The sequence below is a fragment of the Schistocerca cancellata genome, chromosome 12 (assembly GCF_023864275.1).
Source record: "Schistocerca cancellata isolate TAMUIC-IGC-003103 chromosome 12, iqSchCanc2.1, whole genome shotgun sequence".
Taxonomy (NCBI): domain Eukaryota; kingdom Metazoa; phylum Arthropoda; class Insecta; order Orthoptera; family Acrididae; genus Schistocerca; species Schistocerca cancellata.
In genome coordinates this window covers 30,884,769-30,904,176 of record NC_064637.1, presented here as the reverse complement: position 1 = coordinate 30,904,176, position 19,408 = coordinate 30,884,769, and the positions used below count along the sequence as shown (strand labels likewise).

The 19,408-nt window shown below is 40.1% G+C and overlaps 1 protein-coding gene across 1 annotated transcript in view; it reads left to right on the top strand.

Moving 5' to 3' along the window:
- Window positions 1-19,408, top strand: part of LOC126109417 (intermembrane lipid transfer protein Vps13) — a 443,304-nt gene that overhangs the window by 300,998 nt on the left and 122,898 nt on the right. The window contains exon 43 of the mRNA XM_049914452.1: window positions 561-608. Within this exon, the coding sequence (XP_049770409.1) occupies window positions 561-608 (48 nt within the window). The remainder of the gene's footprint in view (window positions 1-560; window positions 609-19,408) is intronic.

The window sequence follows — 19,408 nt, the reverse complement described above, 5'->3', positions numbered from 1 at the left end:
CTTATGATATGACGGCTGGAGAGACCTCTAGTGGTAATCGAGGTCCGTGCCATCTGGTGCGGATTCGAAATCCGCGGCGCTTGGTACCAGAAAAGCACTGGTGTATAGCTAATAAAATTAATAAATTTCCAACTGAGGAGTCAGTTATGTCTACTAAGTGTTTTGAGCTGGGATCCTGGGTGTCTTTAAGCTTTGCCAAACTTTATTCTCGCAGCCTTTACTATTTCTCTGCTTAAAAAGGATGTTCAGTGCCTTTGAAAGCTGGTAGTTTTACACCTTTAAATGTGTTTCCTTCTGCTACTGCTGCTACCTCATGGTAGAACTTCTCTATCTGTATTACAAATAGTCTCAGTTCAGTGATCATGTCCGTGCCCAGTTAAATGTTTGTATACTATTTGTTCTGTTGTGTTGAGTAAAGTTATTTTGATTAATGTGTTGCGTATTGTTCTTGTTTTCATTTTTTGTAACTGTGGTGCCTTAAAAATTATCGCTATGCTGTGTGCAGTTTTTTTCTGTGCCAGAGTACACGAGTTGACATTGCCTGTTTGTGCTGTCCACAGAAGTCACGTAAGACAGAGAAAAACGAGTCATCCGGCAGCCCTCTCAAGGTACCGCGCTATTCTTGTCTCAAGTATCTAGTTTCACCACACTCTGTGTTCCATTAGATGTCCTGTGCTCGAACTGCTAGTCGTATGTACTTTTCGCATGCACTCGTTGTGTTAATTGTACAGATCCTGTACTTGCTTTGCATGAGAAAGCTCAGATATATTCGCTGTGGAAACTGACAATTCGGTGTGACTAGTACTTACTATAACATCACAGTGTGGTCAGTACTAACAAACATGTGGTGTTAATCAAGAAGATAGTGCTGAACCCTGTTGACATGGAATGACCAATTTGACAAAAGAATCATGGGACCGAAAGTGGCCCAAATGTATTGTTAGGGTTGGAGAATAGCAGTAGTTGATCTGTCTCATATAATAAACATCCACATACTGAGGAATTATGAATACACATAAGCACAGTGTTCCCACAAGTTTCACTCGTAATAGAAACCGAAGCAGATAAGAAACAGGACTTTCTTGGACTGATTGTACAATAAAGAAGCACATAAATTCACAATGTATGGAAAACGTGTGAACATGAGAACTGGCATTTAAACTACCAGGTGTACCGGTATGAAATGAGCGTTAAGATACAAATGTGTCGATAGGGAACGTTTGTTGTGAACAAGCCTTAAATTTTTATTGTTTGGTTGGTATGACATCTGTCAAAGATATTTAGTATACATCAACTCACGGAACAAACATCATCATATGTTTTCATCGTGTTAACAGTGTCTCAATTTTGTACCAGAAAGTGATGATTTGCGGAAAGCATTAATTTTTTGTTTTCATTTGAAAAAAAGTGCTGCAGAGTCGTATCGAATGCTTGTCGAGGCATATGTTGATCATGCTCTATCAGAAGCAAAATGCAAAAGATGGTTTCAACGGTTCAGAAATAATGATTTTGATGTAAGAAATGAAGAACATGGAAGACCTCTAAAAAAGTTCAGACACCGAATTGCAAGCAATATTGGATGAAGATGATACCTTGAGTCAGAAGCAAATGGCAGCAATGCTAAATGTTGCACAACAAACAATTTCTGACCGTTTGAAAGCTATGGGAAAGATCCAAAGGTGTGGAAAATGGGTGCCACATGAATTGAACGAAAGACAGATGGAAAACCAAAAAACCATTTGTCAAATTTTGCTTCAAAGACATGAAAGAAAATAAATTTTGCATCGAATTGTTACTGGATTTATTTTAATAATCCTAAACGAGAAAAATCGCGGGTTAATCCGGGACAACCATCAACATCGACTGCAAAACTAGATCGATTCGGCAAGAAGACGATGCTCTGTGTTTGGTGGGATCAGAAAGGTGTGGTGTATTATGGGCTTGTAAAACCCAGTGAAACTGTGAATACTAATCACTACAGACAACAAATGATCAATTTGAACTACGCATTGATCGAAAAAAGACCAGAATGGGCCAGAAGACATGGCAAAGTAATTTTTTTACATGAGAATGCACCTGCACACAAAGAAAAACTGGTTCAGGATACAATCAAAACACTTGGCTGGGAGCTGTTGCCCCACCCGCCGTATTCACCAGACTTGGCCCCTTCCGACTACCATTTGTTTTCATCAATGGGAGACACGTTGGCTGGGGAACACTTCGATTCCTACGAAGAAGTCTAAAATAGGGTGTCAGATTGGTTTGCTTCAAAAGACCAACATTTCTATTGGTGTGGTGTCCACAAATTGCCAGAAAGGTGGTCAAAATGTATAGAAAGCAATGGTCAGTTCTTTGAATAAAATGTTTTTACTTTTCAATTCAAAAGTAGTGTTTTACTTTCACAAAAAAAAAACGCTCATTTCATACCGGTACTGGTAGTCTATGTGATACACAACCAAAGTGTCCTGCATATTAAAGAGAACATCCATCAGTAAACACATTTAGATAGGAATTAATCAAAGTTAGATTTGACTGTTACAGTCCATGTGGTGCACGGCAGGCATTAGATGGGCAGGGGTGGGCAAAACAGCTGACTCACCTGCTGTTGCGCAGCCGCATTGTAACCTACACGATCCTACTGCACCGGCAGAACATGTATGCTCAGGAGAAGCTGGTTGCATCTGAATCTTACTGGGAAATGTCAGAATGATGTGTGTATCCCCAGCACATTTGACAACTACTGTTTAGTTTTACAGAAGTAAGATACCCGAGTGGAGCCTCACAAATTGCAACGTATTCTGAAAAATGTGGCTAAATATAGTTTTTGTTATGGCTGCTAGGTGGGAACTGACAAACTTTGAAGGTGGAATGGTAGTTGGAGCTAGACGCGTGGGACATTCCATTTCATAAATTGTTTGGGGAATTCAATGTTTCAACATCCACAGTGTCAAGAGTGTGCTGAGAATACCAAATTTCAGTCATTGACTCTCACCACAGACAGCACAGTGGTCAATGACCTCCCTTTAACGACTGAGAGTAGTGGCGTTTGTGTAGAGTTCTCAGAGATAACAGCCAAATGATTCTGAGTGAAGTAACTGCAGAGATCAATGTGGGAGGTATGACAAATGTATCAGTTAGGACAGTGCATTCAAATTTGGCGTTAATGGGCTATGACCACAGACAACTGATGCGAGTGCCTTTGCAGACGACACATCATTGCCTGCAGTGCTTTTCCTGGGCTCGTAAACATTTCAGTTGTACCTTAAAAGAAGACTGGAAAACCAGGTGAGTCTCAATTACATCTAGTAAGAGCTGATGGTAGGGTTTGAGTGTGGCGCAGACCCCACGAAGCTGTGGACCCAACTTGTCAAGGAAACTGTGTGCGAGCTGGTGGTGACTCCATAATGGTGTGTGCTGTGTTAACACGGAATGGACTGGCTCCTCTGCATGTTTGTCTAGCTGGAGACCATTTGCAGCCATTCACGGACTTCATGTTACCAAACAATGGTAGAACTTTTATGGGTGACAATGTACCACGTCTCCGGGCCCCGGTTGTTTGTGTTTCATTTGAAGAACAATCTGGGAAAGTTGAGCGAATGGTTTCGCCACCCAGATTGCCCGACATGAACTCCGTCAAACATTTATGGTTCGTAATCAGTCTTGCACCGGCAGCACTTTCACAATTGTGGACAGCTATAGAGGCGGTAGTGAAAGCAGCAGAGGATCAAGTAGGTAAAAAGACGAGCGCTAGTAGAAATCCTTGGGTAACAGAAGAAATATTGCATTTAATTGATGAAAGGAGAAAATATAAAAATGGAGTAAATGAAGCAGGCAAAAAGGAATACAAACGTCTTAAATAATGAGATCGACAGGAAATGCAAAATGGCTAAGCAGGGATGGCTACAGGACAAATTTAAGGATGTAGAGACTTACCTCACTAGGGGTAAGATAGATACTGCCTACAGGAAAATTAAAGAGACCATTGGAGAAAAGAGAGCCACTTGTATGAATATCAAGAGCTCAGATGGTAACCCAGTTCTAAGCAAACAAGGGAAAGCAGAAAGGTGGAAGGAGTATATAGAGGGTCTATACAAGGGCGATGTACTTGAGGATAATATTATGGAAATGGAAGAGGATGTAGATGAAGATGAAATGGGAGATACAATACGGCATGAAGATTTTGACAGAGCACTGAAAGACCTAAGTCGAAACAAGGCCCCAGGAGTAGACAACATTCCATTAGAACTACTAACAGCCTTGGGAGAGCCAGTCCTGACAAAACTCTACCATCTGGTGAGCAAAATGTATGAGACAGGTGAAATTAACCTCAGACTTCAAGAAGAATATAATAATTCCAATCCCAAAGAAAGCAGGTGATGACAGATGTGAAAATTACCGAACTATCAGTTTAATAAGTCACAGATGCAAAATACTAGCGCGTATTCTTTACAGACGAATGGAAAAACTGGTAGAAGCCGACCTCGGGGAAGATCAGTTTGGATTCCGTAGAAATATTGGAACACGTGAGGCAATACTGATCTTACGACTTATCTTAGAAGCTAGATTAAGGAAAGGCAAACCTACGTTTCTAGCATTTGTAGATGCAGAGAAAGCTTTTGACAATGTTGACTGGAATACTCTTTCAAATTCTGAAGGTAGCAGGGGTAAAATACAGGGAGCGAAAGGCTATTTACAATTTGTACAGAAACCACATTGGAGTTATAAGAATCGAGGGGCACGAAAGGGAAGCAGTGGTTGGGAAGGGAGTGAGACAGGGTTGTAGCCTCTCCCCGATGTTATTCAATCTGTATATTAAGCAAGCAGTAAAGGAAACAAAAGAAAAGTTTGGAGTAGGTATTAAAATCCATGCAGAAGAAATAAAAACTCTGAGGTTCGCTGATTACATTGTAATTCTGTCAGAGACAGCAAAGGACTTGGAAGAGCGGTTGAACGGAATGGATAGTGTCTTGAAGGGAGGATATAAGATGAACATCAACAAAAGCAAAACGAGGATAATGGAATGTAGTCGACTTAAGTCAGGTGATGCCTAGGGAATTAGATTAGGAAATGAGACACTTAAAGTAGCAAAGGAGTTTCGCCATTTGGGGAGCAAAATAACTGATTATGGTCGAAGTAGAGATGATATAAAATCTAGACTGACAATGGCAAGGAAAGCGTTTCTGAAGAAGAGAAATTTGTTAACATCGAGTATAGATTTAAGTTTCAGGAAGTCAGTTTCTGAAAGTATTTGTATGGAGTGTAGCCATGTATGGAAGTGAAACATGGGCGATAAATAGTTTAGACAAGAAGAGAATAGCAGCTTTTGAAATGTGGTGCTACAGAAGAATGCTGAAGATTAGATGGGTAGATCACATAACTAATGAGGAGGTATTGAATGTAATTGGAGAGAAGAGAAATTTGTGGCACAACTTGACTAGAAGAAGGGATTGGTTGGTAGGACATGTTCTGAGGCATCAATGGCTCACCAATTTAGTATTGGAGGGCAGCGTGGAGGGAGACCAAGAGATGAATACACTAAGCAGATTCAGAAGGATGTAGGCTGCAGTAGGTACTGGGAGATGAAGAAGCTTGCACACGATAGAGTAGCATGGAGAGCTGCATCAAACCAGTCACAGGACTGAAGACCACAACAACACCACCACACATGTTTGGTCTGCCTCCGTAGCCGAGTGGTCGACATGACAGACCCTTGCATGGGGGACTTGGATTTGATTCCCAGTACTGGTAGGGATTTAACCTCAGTGGGAGGACTAGAGTGGAGTGCAATGCCAGTCGAGGAGCTATCCTATGGTGAAGTAGTAGCAGCTTCGTGGGTGGAACATCGCCAGTGGCTGGGGGTGCAGTGTGTTGACCCCGTGCTCCTCCATACCGCTTCTGACGGTGACTGAGTGTGACAGAAAGGATGGACAACTCTCATGTGGTTTTCAGTGCCCGACTGCAGAGTTCCCTTTCCTTTTGTATCACATATTCTTGAACACACATGGATTTTTTGTTTTGCCTTCTTTAGAAGTAACAGCAATGCATTTTTCATTTATTTCCTGGAATTCAGAAATAGTGTGAGAGCGAGATATGTAAACAGCTGACGACCCATTCGATATGACTTCTCTGCAAGAATCCCGATTGAAGAATGTCACAGTGTCAGCGGTAGTATGAGCAGTAGCAGTCTACTGCCAATAACACCACTACCGTATCTGGTTGTCATAAAACTGTTAACAAATTGTTGCACCATCTGTACATAACATTGTGCCCTGCAGTGTGAAATACTGTGACCTTACTTATCACTCCCTCACTTTTAAAGTGTGTGGAGGGGACTTGGGTGGTTTCCCCGTAGCTCAGATGGACAAATTCTGTGTGTTTGCCTGTTCATTGAAATGGAACTGTGACTTGTCAATGCAAACTGCCCTTGCACTTCTTCCTCATGTGGCATTACAAATGGCGTGAATCACTAACAGAAAGCTGCAAACGTTCCACTGGCTTCATACAAGAAGTGACTATCGATTCTACAGATGCATTGTTGAAACAGTAGCTCAGTACCGTGTGGGCAGTATGGTGAACTTTTATAATATGTCGTTACCAGTTGACATAACCATTTGCAAAACTCATTATTGGTCATAGAAACAAGCTCATCGCACCATAAAGAACAGAGGTATTGCAAAAAGGGGTATCGAATTGTTAACTATTCGGGAAAGAGATTGAACTTTTATGATTAAAAAGAAATTGCCGATAAAGTCACTCTTTGGTTGATAGCAGTCTCTTAGAGACATTTTTAACTAACAAACAGTAGCATGTGGGCCGTAGGAGCGCTAATATCTTTGGTTTTGTTGATAAATTTCTGCAGTAGCAAGTGCAGTGTTGAGGGAGTGCAGTGTGAGGGATTAATGTTTCTTTTCATGATTAATTTTATGTCTGCTTTCTATGTGTTTACTAATCTGTATATGATCAATGTACAGCAGTTTCCTAAAATATAAGTAGCCTGTAAATCACAATCCAGCATAACTGGAATAAGGGTGATGAATGAAATTAACAGTCTACACCACATTATAATAGAATTTGGTAGTCAACTTAACACAATTTATTTTTCTTACCTGCTTACTCTTATTTCTTTCTCTCTTTTCATTCTAATTTGTGTTTGTGGTAAGTTTCTTAACTGTTATCAGGTTCACTGAAAACATAACAGAAGGTGTGTAAAATGTATACTGCTACCTATTAAAAATTCAACAGCAAGTAGTATAGAAAATGTTATTGTGTTTCTGTGCTAGGTGCCAGGGCACACGGGCTATTAAGGGAAATGAAATACTGTATTTTATGGACTGTAAGACACACCTTTATTTTTAAACAGTTTGTTTCTTAGAAAATAACATTTTTATGATTTTTGTTGTTAGTTTGCAAAGCCAGACTAAGAAAAAAAATTCTTAGTTTATAAAAATGAACTGACATTTAAAAGGCATGAAAATTGTCATATGAACCTTTTTCTTCTTCTTCTTCTTCTTCTTCTTCTTCTTCTTCTTGTTTTCCTCCTCCTTCTTCTCCTTCTCCTTCTTCTAGTTCATCATCGTCATCATCATCATCATCGTTGTCCTCTACATATATATGACTGGCTTGACTGCCATCGAGAGTGTTAAGCCTCACTTCTTGAAAGATTTAACAGTAATCTCTGCTCTCACTCTAGACAACAACTGTTTTATCCACTGACACACTTGTTTGGTTGTAGGCCATTTTAAATCTCCCTTCAGCATGAATTCATGTTGGGTCTCATCCATCATTCATGTGTTCCATTCCTCACTCGTATACACTTTAAATGATTTATTTATCGACACATCGAGAGGTCGTATTTGTGAAGCAAGTCCTCTTGGAATTTCTCTGTCTCAATTTCTCTTTCACTCCTAAAATGATCTAACACAAGAAGAGAACTTTTCTTCAATGAAGCATCTTTTCTTGTCTCCCACGCTCTGTTAATCCATAATTTCATTCTAGCCTCGTCCATCCAATCTTTGTCATGCACGTGTGAACACCACCACCTAGTGGTATTTCAGAAAGTTTTGACATTGTTTTACACTCGGAAATGACCATTCGATTAAGTTTAGTAATGTCACCACAGCAAGAAAGGACAACAGTGTAGTGCATTTTGTCACGTACACTTGTGTTTGTGGTTATAGTTTTAGTGCCTTTCGTGGCAACAGTTCTGTTACACGGCACATCAAATGTGAGACTACTTTCATCCATATTAGCTGTTTGGTTTATTTTCACACTGGTTTTCTTTGAATGTTGAATAATAAAGTGATGGCAAGATAGTATTTTATCTTCATACCCTTGTGGCATTTTCAGAAATAGACTTTGGTTTGCATGCTACTGCATGACACTTCATAAACCTGTAGCACCAACTAACTCCATCCCTAAAATCTGTTGAGTTCCACTGTAACATTAGCTTAACAGGGTGTATTTGAATAATTTTTTATTAATTCCAGTGCCATTTTGACAGTGCCCTTGAATCCATGTCGTCTTCTAGTTGTTGCCATTTTGATTTCAATTCTCTACTTGCACATTTAGTCTTCCTCACTTTTTTCAATTCTTCTTTACTAGCCTGCCAATCGTGAATGGTTTTCTCTGTTGGCGGAGGGCCGAAATGCCACTCAGCTGTTCTGCTTCTGTGTTCCTCTGCAGGTGCTATTACTTTCAGTTTATAGTCCACATTGTAATATCTTTTTTTCCATTATGAAACTAGCTGCTAACAAAACTATTGTACTGTTACTGATAACACAAATCACTTGCAATTAAAGTTCCCTGCCACCGTAGACAGCAATGATGAATCATAAGCTAGGCAGTGTTCTGGGTTTATGATGGTGGGGTGGTAGGGAGACAGTTTTATCAAGCTTGTGGATACCTGCAACTCATGGTTATTGCATCGATGCACTGCTACTGCCAGTTGAGTCCGATGTTTCCAGGTAGACTGAGTTTCCTGTGGCATTGAATATAGGACCATTTTTAAGACTGTCAGGAATTTTAAATCAAACACTGGTCATTTTTGTGTTAATCTTGAGTACAATACGCACATGAGAGTGTTTGAGGCAGTTTTTCAAAGAAAAATATGTGTCTCATAGTCTGTAAAATATGTCTTTTATCTGACAATCAAATGAATATGGTGCTCATTTAGGGTTTTTAATTGCCAGTTATAGAACATCTGACCATTTTTACATTTTCTTAATTGTGTGGATGACTGTGAGTGAGGTTAGGGAGTGAGTGACACGCGCGCGCAGACAGACAGTACAGTACAGTAGGTATAATACATGACTAAATTTGTAGATGATATAGGGGTATACGGGAAGCAAGAACTATTACTGAAATATTAACCCAGAATCCGGTACCAGCTGCAGCATGTAGGCAGCAAAAATTCAATTTCCAATATTTCACATAATTATTGATCGAATTCAAAAATTAAAAATGGTGTCATGATCTACTGAGTAATAGATGCAAACTTATAATAAAAATTAAACACAATAAGATGAGTATTACAGTCAGGAACTGTGTGTTTGTCCCGAGGCAGCATAACTGAGGCTCGCAGATACCCTGGCTAATTCATCCACTATTTGGAAATGAGACCACTTTGCAACTTGCAACAAACGTTACACACAATTTCAAACTTTTACGGAACTTTTTCATGCTGATGCCCCTTACAAAATGGTGAATGTAACAAGACGTATCACTTACTGCATTTTCTGCTGTTTGTGCAATCAAACTTCAGCACGTGGTGTGACATATTAATTTATTAGTTCTTTATTACTAAGTCCAATCACAAGACAGTTTGCATACAATATCTACGTAAGTCGTGAATGTACCTGCAAAAGTACATCATCGTACTGCACATAGTTCAGGAGATACGATGTAGCAAACATTTATGTGCATGAAAAATTAGCTTTTGCTTAAAATGACGTGCAGTAAAACTTTAACATCAGGCTTTATATTTTGATTTATTACATCTTTATTAATAATTATATTTGCAACACACTTTGCTTACAGTATCTACAGATATCATTTAATGTGTGTACAAAATTGTCATTCTACACCACACAGTTGAGGAAATGTGTGATCATAAATGTAGAGGTGCATGAAAAATTGGCTTTTGATTAGAGTGGACCACAAATTGCCCAGTTCATATTCATCCAGTGTTTCATAATTAGAACACTTACCAATTTCCAACAAACTTCAAGCATAATTTCAAACTTTTCCTAAACTTGTTCTTGCTTATATGCTTAAAGGGAAATATTTAACAAAATAACATTAAGTAATGAACAGTATTAGGGAAAGGACAAATTGCTCATCACCATAAAGATGACCCATTGAGTTGCAGACAGGAACACTGAAAAGACTATTAAACATTACTGCTTTTAGCCAAAGCCTTCAGAAAAGAACACAGAAACACACACACACTCTTTTTGCACACATGACAGTTGAAGCTGCTGGTGGTAGTGGTCATGTGTGCATGAGGTATGCCTCCTTGTGTGAATATGTGTGTATTTTCCTTGCTGAAAAAGGCTTTGGCTGAAAGTATAAAGTGTCAGTCATTTTGTTGTGCCTGTCTTCAGCTCAGTGGGCCATCTCTTCAACTCAGTGGGCCATCTTTATTGTGAGTAGCAATCTATTCTTTTCTGTTGTTGATATTCTGATATTGAGTTTCCACTGTTTGTGAAGTAATTAGACATTTGAATGTGTTTTATACGTAAGAATCGGTATTTTACTGGTTCAGTAGATAGAGCTGCCACATCTGGCAAAAAGATTAACTGTAAACTGGCTAGGCATAAACTCAAACTGAGCTCGGGTGACAGATACAGGTACATGAAGTGTTTAATAATGAACCTGTAAATGCTTGCAGTACTTATGTTTGGCAACTAGTTTTGGACTAACTGGTTCATTCTCAAGCTGAGGCGGCACCGAAAGTGCAGTACATGCTTTATCAAATATTCACAGAATGATTGTAACAGTCTACATATGCCTCTTAGCGACTCAGAATTGATTGAGTCACTAAGAGGCACATGTGGATTGTGACAGTCATCCTGCGAACATTTCGTAAAGTATGTGGGCTCGAAAATGAACTGGTCGATTTGAAATTAGTCGCCAAACAAATGTACGGCAAGTGTTGAAAGAGTTTTTTAATAAATGCTTTGTGAAATATTAAGAATGTTGACGGTTCCATCTTGACAAAATGTATAAACTGAAAAAAGATAAAGGTACAGCATTCTGCACTGCTTCAACTCTGTCTCTGTGCCAGAGTTCATTGATCACTGTGGCTGAAATGGAGTGGTTGCCAGTCTCTCTGTGACCCTCGACAGATGTTTCCGACGGGTGAGACATCTTGAGAACGTGTCGACCGTGGCAACAGTTGAGTGCTCTATGTATTGGGCCTTAGTACATCGAGAATGTGTGAAGCAGAGGTGCTAGAGATCTTTCAGCACACCACACCACCACAGCATGCGCTAGTCCCGTATGATGAAGATGAGTGCAATCTGACAATATTCGTTCTCCTCACACCTATGTCTACATCTACACGATTACTCTGCAATTCACAATTAAGTACCCAGCAGAGAGTTCATCGAGCCACCTTTAAGCTGTTTCTCTACCATTCCACTCTCGAACAACACTTGGGGAAAATGATCACTTAGCTCTTTCTGTGCACGCTCTGGTTTCTCTTATTTTGTTATGATGATCAGTTCTCCCTATGTAGGTGGATGCCAATGAAATGTATTCACACTCTGGGGAGAGTGAGAGATAGAAATTTCATGAGAAGAATTTGTGTATCGTATCCGTAGCACTCTGTCCCCTATTTCTTGATAATACAAAACGAGCCGCCCTTCTTTGGAATTTTTTGTCGACCTCTGTCAGTCCTGTCTGAAGCGGATCCCAAGCCTCACAGCAGTACTCTGGAACAGGGCGGACAAGTGTGGTGTAAGCAGTCTCTTTAGCAATCCGGTTGCACTTTCTAAGTGTTCTGCCAACAAATTGCAGTCTGTGGTTTGCTTGCCCCACAACATTATCTATGTGATGTTCCAGTTTGTCATTCGGAATTATAACCCATAAGTATTTAGTTAGTTACAAGCTTTTAGATTTGCGTGATTTATTATGTAACTGAAATTTAGTGGAATGTAACAATGTTATGATAAGGAAAGTTGCTATTTACCATATAGCAGAGATGCTGAGTTGCAGATAGGCACAACAAAGATTTTCACACTTAAACCTTTTGGCCAGTGGCCTTTGTCAACAATAGACACACATACGCACATACACACTCACGTAAACGCAACTCACACACACAACTGTGTGTGTCGTGTGCCTATCTGCGACTCGGCATCTCCGCTCTGTGGTGAGTAGCAAATTTCCTTCTCATAATATTGTTTCATTCCATCCTGGATTTTAAATTGTTTGAAATTTAGTGTGTTCTTTTTAGTGCTTATGTGGGTAACTTCACACCTTTCATTACTTAAAGTAAATTGCCACACTCTGCATCATACAGATATTGTGTCTAAATCATTTTGCAATTTATTTTGATCATTTAATGACGATATAGGACAATAAATGACAGCACCATCTGCAAACAGTCTAGAAGGACTGCCGAGTTTGTCTCCTAAATCATTTACGTAGATCAAAGGAGGGCCTATAACACTTCCTCGGACAACGCCAGATATTACTCCTCGGAGCCTGTGACACAGATGTGTCCCTTGTGATGCCGTGCTCGGAATCGGGATGCATCTGAAAAGATGATGTGGTGTCTCTTCTGCATCCAGGGTTGCTGTCGAGCACAGCCCTGTTTGCACACCCCTCACTCTTGCTGTGGCGAGGGAAGCCGCAATAACGCTTGCCGAGCTGAGCCGCGCGGTGTTCCAGATATCATCACTCTGTCTGTGTGGATACTTATCTTGCAGCAAACAAACACATTTGCTAACACAAGATACAAGATGAGGCTGTACGGTCTGTCGTCTCGGTCACTAGTCGTGTGCAGGCATTGAGATTGTGCTTGCTGTTGAGTTTGGCCCTTCTGAACTCATAATTTTAATATTCACGGCCATCACAGAATAATGAAAACCAGTCTCAGTTAGGTCACGATCCTGCCGCTGGTGGATTCCATTGTGGCTTGTAGAAGTTTCCCCTTCTTACAGGAGGCATAACGCAGTGTTCTCACGAGCCACTAACATTCAAATGTGATTGCTGAATGACAAACCTGCTGTGTAATCTTTCCGTGTATACAGAATGTAGATGGTGTTAACCTAACCTACTGTGTGTGATTGCATTGAAATGCTAATCTATTTTCAGGAGCTGGTTCCCCATTTCTCGTAAATATTGGAAAAAGTCACGTTGCCTTCTTGAGTTTCTGATAAAATTCTTTATTTACTCAACCAGTTTTGGTCGACTGACAGTCATCAGCTTCATAAAAGTAGCCACAGCACCATTTTAGGCATAATGTAAAATCATTAACATCAGATGATAAAACCATGAATCGGATGCTATTATCCTATCATAATATAAATCGCATCATCAGTCTATAAAACCTGCTAGATAGTGCACTTGTTCATGTTATAACAGGGTGGCGCACGAAATGTGTTACCATTTTGTTTTTGAATATAAACTTTATTGTCAATACAATCTGAAAGGAACATGCACTACAATGAAGAGCCGTCCATGGAGATTTGTTCTAACTCAGCACATGCTCAATATATCCACCATTTCGTTTCCTAACTTCCTTCAAACTAACACTGAAGTTAGTGATTACGCTAGGGCGCATGTCTTCTGTAATTTCACTGCAAGCTTGAAGAATAAGTCTTCTGAGCTCCATTAAATCACGTCGACATTCCGGGAAAATTTTTTCCTTTAAGATACCCCCAAAGAAAAAAGTCACACGGATTGAGGTCTGGACTATTGGGGGGCCAATTTTTTCCGTCATTGAAGCTATCTGGAAACCTGAGTGAAATGATCCGCATGTCGAAATGCTCATGTGAAAACTCCAACACAGTGTTTGCAGTATGTGGCCTTGCTCCATCTCGCATGAACCACTGTGTGTTGAAGAGCAAGGCAGTAGCAAGAAGCTGTGGAATGAAGCTATTGCGAAGTGTGTTCAAATAACGCTCGCTGTTCGCAGTTCCTTAAAGAAAAAGGGTCCAATAAATCCGTGAGTGGAAATTGCTGCCCACGCTGTAATCCTCAGGGCTTAATGTTGTCGTTCATGAAGCACTTGTGGGTTTTCAGTGACCCAAAAGCATACATTTCGTTTGTTAACGACATCGTCTAAATGAAAATGAGCCTTGTCTGAAAACCAAATGTTGTTGAGAGTTTCTTCCGTATCCTCCGCCCACTGAGCAAACATTAGTCTCTTCTGCTCGTGTTCTTTAGTGAGCCTCCATGCACAGGTCATCTTGTATGTGTACATATGGAGGTCACTTTTAAGAATGTGTTGAACGGAGTGTCTGGATATTCCCAGTTGCACTGCTGCCTTTCTACACGGTTTCCCGGGACTTCTCTGTACAGCAACTCGTACCGCTTCAATATTCTCTGGCGAACAAACAGGCTTAGGCCGAGGCCGCTTCGCTTCCAATACTGTTCCTTCCTGTACAAATTTACCGTACAACCTGTGGATGGTCTTCTTGCAAGGGACCCATCGTGTGTTAAACGCCTCCGAGTCCCAACAACGCTTTTCATTTCACGAAAAAGTAACACGATTGCCGACCGTTGCCGTATCGTCAGTCTTCCATTGTCAGTCATTGCTGCTTACTAGTCTCCTAGAGGCAGTATCATGAATTACACATCATTTCATAAGTAATTTGTTTTTCCAAGCTCTGCTGGTACTGCTGTGGAGATCCCAGTGGGATATCTAATGTGCGTCGTAAATTGTGAAAGAAACAATTGATAACACATTTCGTGCGTCACCCTGTAAATTATATCCTCACTCCATAAAGTGTGCTAGGTATTTGGGTGGGATGTAATTTATGTTATAACATGAATGAGTGCACTGCTTAGCACAGTTTATATGCCAGGAGCAACCTAAATGTTTCCATTTCAGGGGTGCTGCTGTAGCGAGCATGCAGCACAGCTAGAAACAGATGTACGTGTATAAGCACCGACATGTAGGCAAGGGATTAGTGCAGCATTCGTGTCCTTATGGCATACGTGCAATAAATGTGGAAATCTGAACTGTGCTAGTGTTGTTACCAAATGTGTCGAAACAGGACCAACATGCTACTACTGTTTTCTCGGTTGCCAAAGTACATAAACGCCAGTAGACATCCATCGGAGCATGAAGAATTTGTATGGGACAGCAGGTCTGTCACAAACCTCCCAGGGGTGCAGCAACTTTGATAACGGACATCCCTGTATTGCAAATGTCATAATGCACACGTTATGCCAATTCGAATAGGACACTCTTGTGCATCTGTCCTATAGTTCTGATCTCTCCCTGTACAATTGTCACGGCTTCGGTGCCTCGAAAAAGTTCTCGAAGAGTCAAAGATTCCTGTCGGACGAGGGTGTGCAGCAGGGAGTTCCAGACTTCTTCACACAGCATGATATGGTGCTATACCAAGTGGGGTATCTTAAACGTGGTGCATTGGTGAGAAGAGTGCCTTTGTGCTCTTGGAAATTTTATGTCATTGGACTTAGGATTTTGGACCGTACAGTGAACAGAAACTTTTTCATTACCCCTTAAAGGGCGCTGATGACCTCGATGTTGAGTGCCCATAAGCCCCAACACACACACACACACACACACACACACACACACACACACACACACACACACGTGGCCACAGCAAGACTTGTTAACAGACATGTAATACACGTTGTTCCAGTATGACATCTGTTGCGTGCATTCTTCATTGTGTCCCAATTTTAGTGATCGGCTGCGTAATACCTTCCATCCTCACCTCTTTGCATTACTGCTGTTCGCAGAGAACTTTTTCTAAAATCTTTTGCTGAAGCCCTCTTACAAGAAAAATCATTCTTGGAATTGTCAGTTGCCTTCTTTAATGAATGATATTACTCTTTCAAAAGTGGGGTAGGGGACGAGTGTGTCCAGTAATGCATTACAGATCTCAGATTTCTTCAACAAAAATTGGCACTTGAAAGATGGAATTGGCAAAAGTTTCTAAGATAGCGAACGAACAGAGCTACTGCAAAGTCCATGGCAAGAGGAAAAGTAATAAATTATCCAGACATACAAGGGAAAATTAGCAGTCTAATGTAATTTTTTTTCCTCTGTCATTTGTACTTCAGCACACCAAAGTACTGCATCACTTACAATTTTTTTTATCAGTATGCAATATTCTAACTGGTTTCTCTGACCGGTTGTGAGGAAGAAATTAATGAGAGTTCTTTTCTGTCTCTTTACACTTTTTGATCCACAGCTTTTTTAAAATTCTTGTTACATATAAAATATTACATGAGCTTGCTTCACAGCTGTTTTGGTATTTAGCTTCTTTCTGTCTCTCTCTATTTTAAATATTACTTTGAAAATATGCTTTCAATAATATATATGGTAATTGCATATCATTTCATGCTTTACAAAGCACAGGCATTTTAATGTAAGTATAATAAAAAGATTCCTCATATATACACTAGTTTGAACTAAAATACATAATTCATCTGGATTCAGAATAGTTAGATGTAACGAGATACACATACAGCTTCACGTCATAAAGAAAAAATTTAGAACTGCTTGGTCGTTCACACAATGCTTCCAGTTTCACCTTTGTAGTTAGAAGTAAGCAAAAAGTTTTATGTAGAGAATGTTGATGTTTTCCTTAATTAAGTTCTTGTTATGGCAGTATTGCACACCTCCCTTCAAGGGCTGAGTGTGGAAGGTGGTCAATCAGTAAATGCTAAGACCTAATACTGCTGTGGAAAAAGAAATTGTCTGTGTTGTGCACTGCTTCACAGATGAAGTAATGAGTGAAAGCAGTATTGTATGTAATATAGCTACAGTAATTTCTAGCCTTTATCTCCTGTTTTGTTTTGGATACATACCAGTATTACATACTACCTCGTGATGCAATTGGAGTATTGCACAGTTTTCAGTTGCAGCTTCCTGCAGTGATAAACCACAATTAGTAATTATAGTTCTGTCTTCAGTTATATCTTGTTGCAGAAAAGATTCATTAAATGCCTGTGTTAGAAATGAAGGTACAGTTCCTTAAATCTTTCTTTTATCCCCAGAAATAAAATAGTTCCTTGTCAGGGTTGTACGGGGTGGATGAGAAGCCACTGCCCTAGTTTTAAATGTTCAAGAAAAAAATGAAATGATCATATGCTATTGATGGCCAGGAGGCCCCAACTGGGGAAGTTTGGTCACCAGTTGCAAGTCTTATTTTGGGCAATGAAACAGTGGGCAACTTGTGTGTCGATGATGATGATGATGATGATGATGATGATGATGTAAACACCATGCCCAGTCCACGAGCGAAGAAAATCTCCAACCCAGCCGGGAATCGAACCCAGGCCTGTTGGGTGGTAGATAAACACGTTACCACTCACCTAAGCGGATGGTTTAAATGTCCATAAATTTTTATTAATGAATATTTGCACATGGAAGCTGTAGTAGGTTCTCAGGACCACGAGTGCATGTGAACTAAACTACAATTCTGTATACACTCCTGTGTTGGTGACCAAACAACATAAACATACAGAAATTTTTTGCCATTGATTTCTGCGTGAAAATCAAAGGTACAGTTTAGAGGACAACTGTGATGATCTCCTCTAAATCGTCCAGGGTGCTGGTGTTTGTTCGGTACACGGGACTTCTCAGAGACCATTCGTGGGGTCCACAATGTCCCAGCCAATGTCCTGGAAAATGTTTGTCCAGCTAGTCATGAATGATGCAAGCAAAATGTGGTGGTGCTCCATCTTACTGGAAAAATATATCCACAGCATTGTCCCACTGTGACATCAGTGGCCAGACATATTCCTTCAGCATCTGGAAATACTGGTTGCTGTTCACGGTGTCTCACAATACGAATGGACCAATGAGACGATCCGCGGTCATAATGCACCAGAAGGTCAAAATCTGGTCAGCTTTGTGATTTTTCAGTTGATTTAGCTGGACTGTGCATGAAGATGTTCCTCACTGCGACTACATTTTCTGGAGATTGCGCTACCAAAGGTCGTCATGCTTGTGGTTTATGCACAGCTGACCCAGCTGTCATTAGCTTGTGTGACAATTCCTAATGTTCTTAGTATCTGATGTGGCATGAGGGCTGTGAACTCCCCACCACCTTGGCTGAAGGAGGACTACAGATCACCACACTTCAAACCGCAAAGCGACCTGGACCTGTTCTTGTAAAGTAAACATTCGTGCCATCTCGTCGTTCACTATAAAAAGATGCTACAGACAGTTAAGGTATTCTCAGGGACTCTGTAACAGAATACAACAATGTTCATTAATAAATATCAACAGTGACAAATCTTTTCAGCATTTAAAACTAGGGGGTAATGTCATGCCCCCATTGTACAGTTTCTTACCATCTTCGCTAATTTTTTAACTTCTTAAAAAATAATAAATGTAAACCTTTCTAACATATGTTTCTACCTTGATGATCATCTCCACACTTACACTGAATTTTTATCGGGAACAAATTTTTTCGTGTTTAGCAACAACAGGAAATTGCAGGGAGCAGACTAGAAAAATGTGAGTAAGTGATGAGGGGGAGGTAGTGGTGGTGGCAGTCCATAATTCAGTTTGTGCAGTTTTGTGGTGACAACACCAGATGAGTATGCTAGTGCATTGTCATGGTGAAACAGCATTTCATGTTCACCAAATGGACTCGAGTTTCTTTAAATTCCGTGTCAAAGTGCCATAAATAATCTGGGTGATGGAACTGTCTTCACCTTATTTGAGGCACATTGATCAGAAGCAAGCAGTTATTTGATTGTTGCTCAGTTTCAGGGGTATAATGTGGAGTCAAAGTCTCATCACTCATGACAGCTTGATGGAAAAAATCCTGAAGATCTTGCTTCAGTTGCTCCAAAAATAGCTCCAAAATTGAAAGCCTCACCTATTTTCTGTCAACAGTTAGCAGTTGCCACACTTCTTGGACAGATTGTTTTTTCATTGCCACTTTATCTGGTAAAATATTAATTGGCATCCCTGTTGGCACTGGCCCTCTTTCACTGTGTTGTATCATGGATTTTGTTCAATAATTTATTCAGTAATCTCATCTGCCAGTCATCCTGGGTGACCATGTTTAAATTGGTTGGGCAGTGTGTAACTGTGGTCATTGGTGGTGATGCATCACCAGAAACAACATCCAGTTTCACTTCTATATATTCATTTGTTTTCCCATAAAAAAAAAAAAGCTGAATGCTACTGCAATATTTTCCCATCTTGACAAAAACAACATAACTTATGGAGTTACAGAAA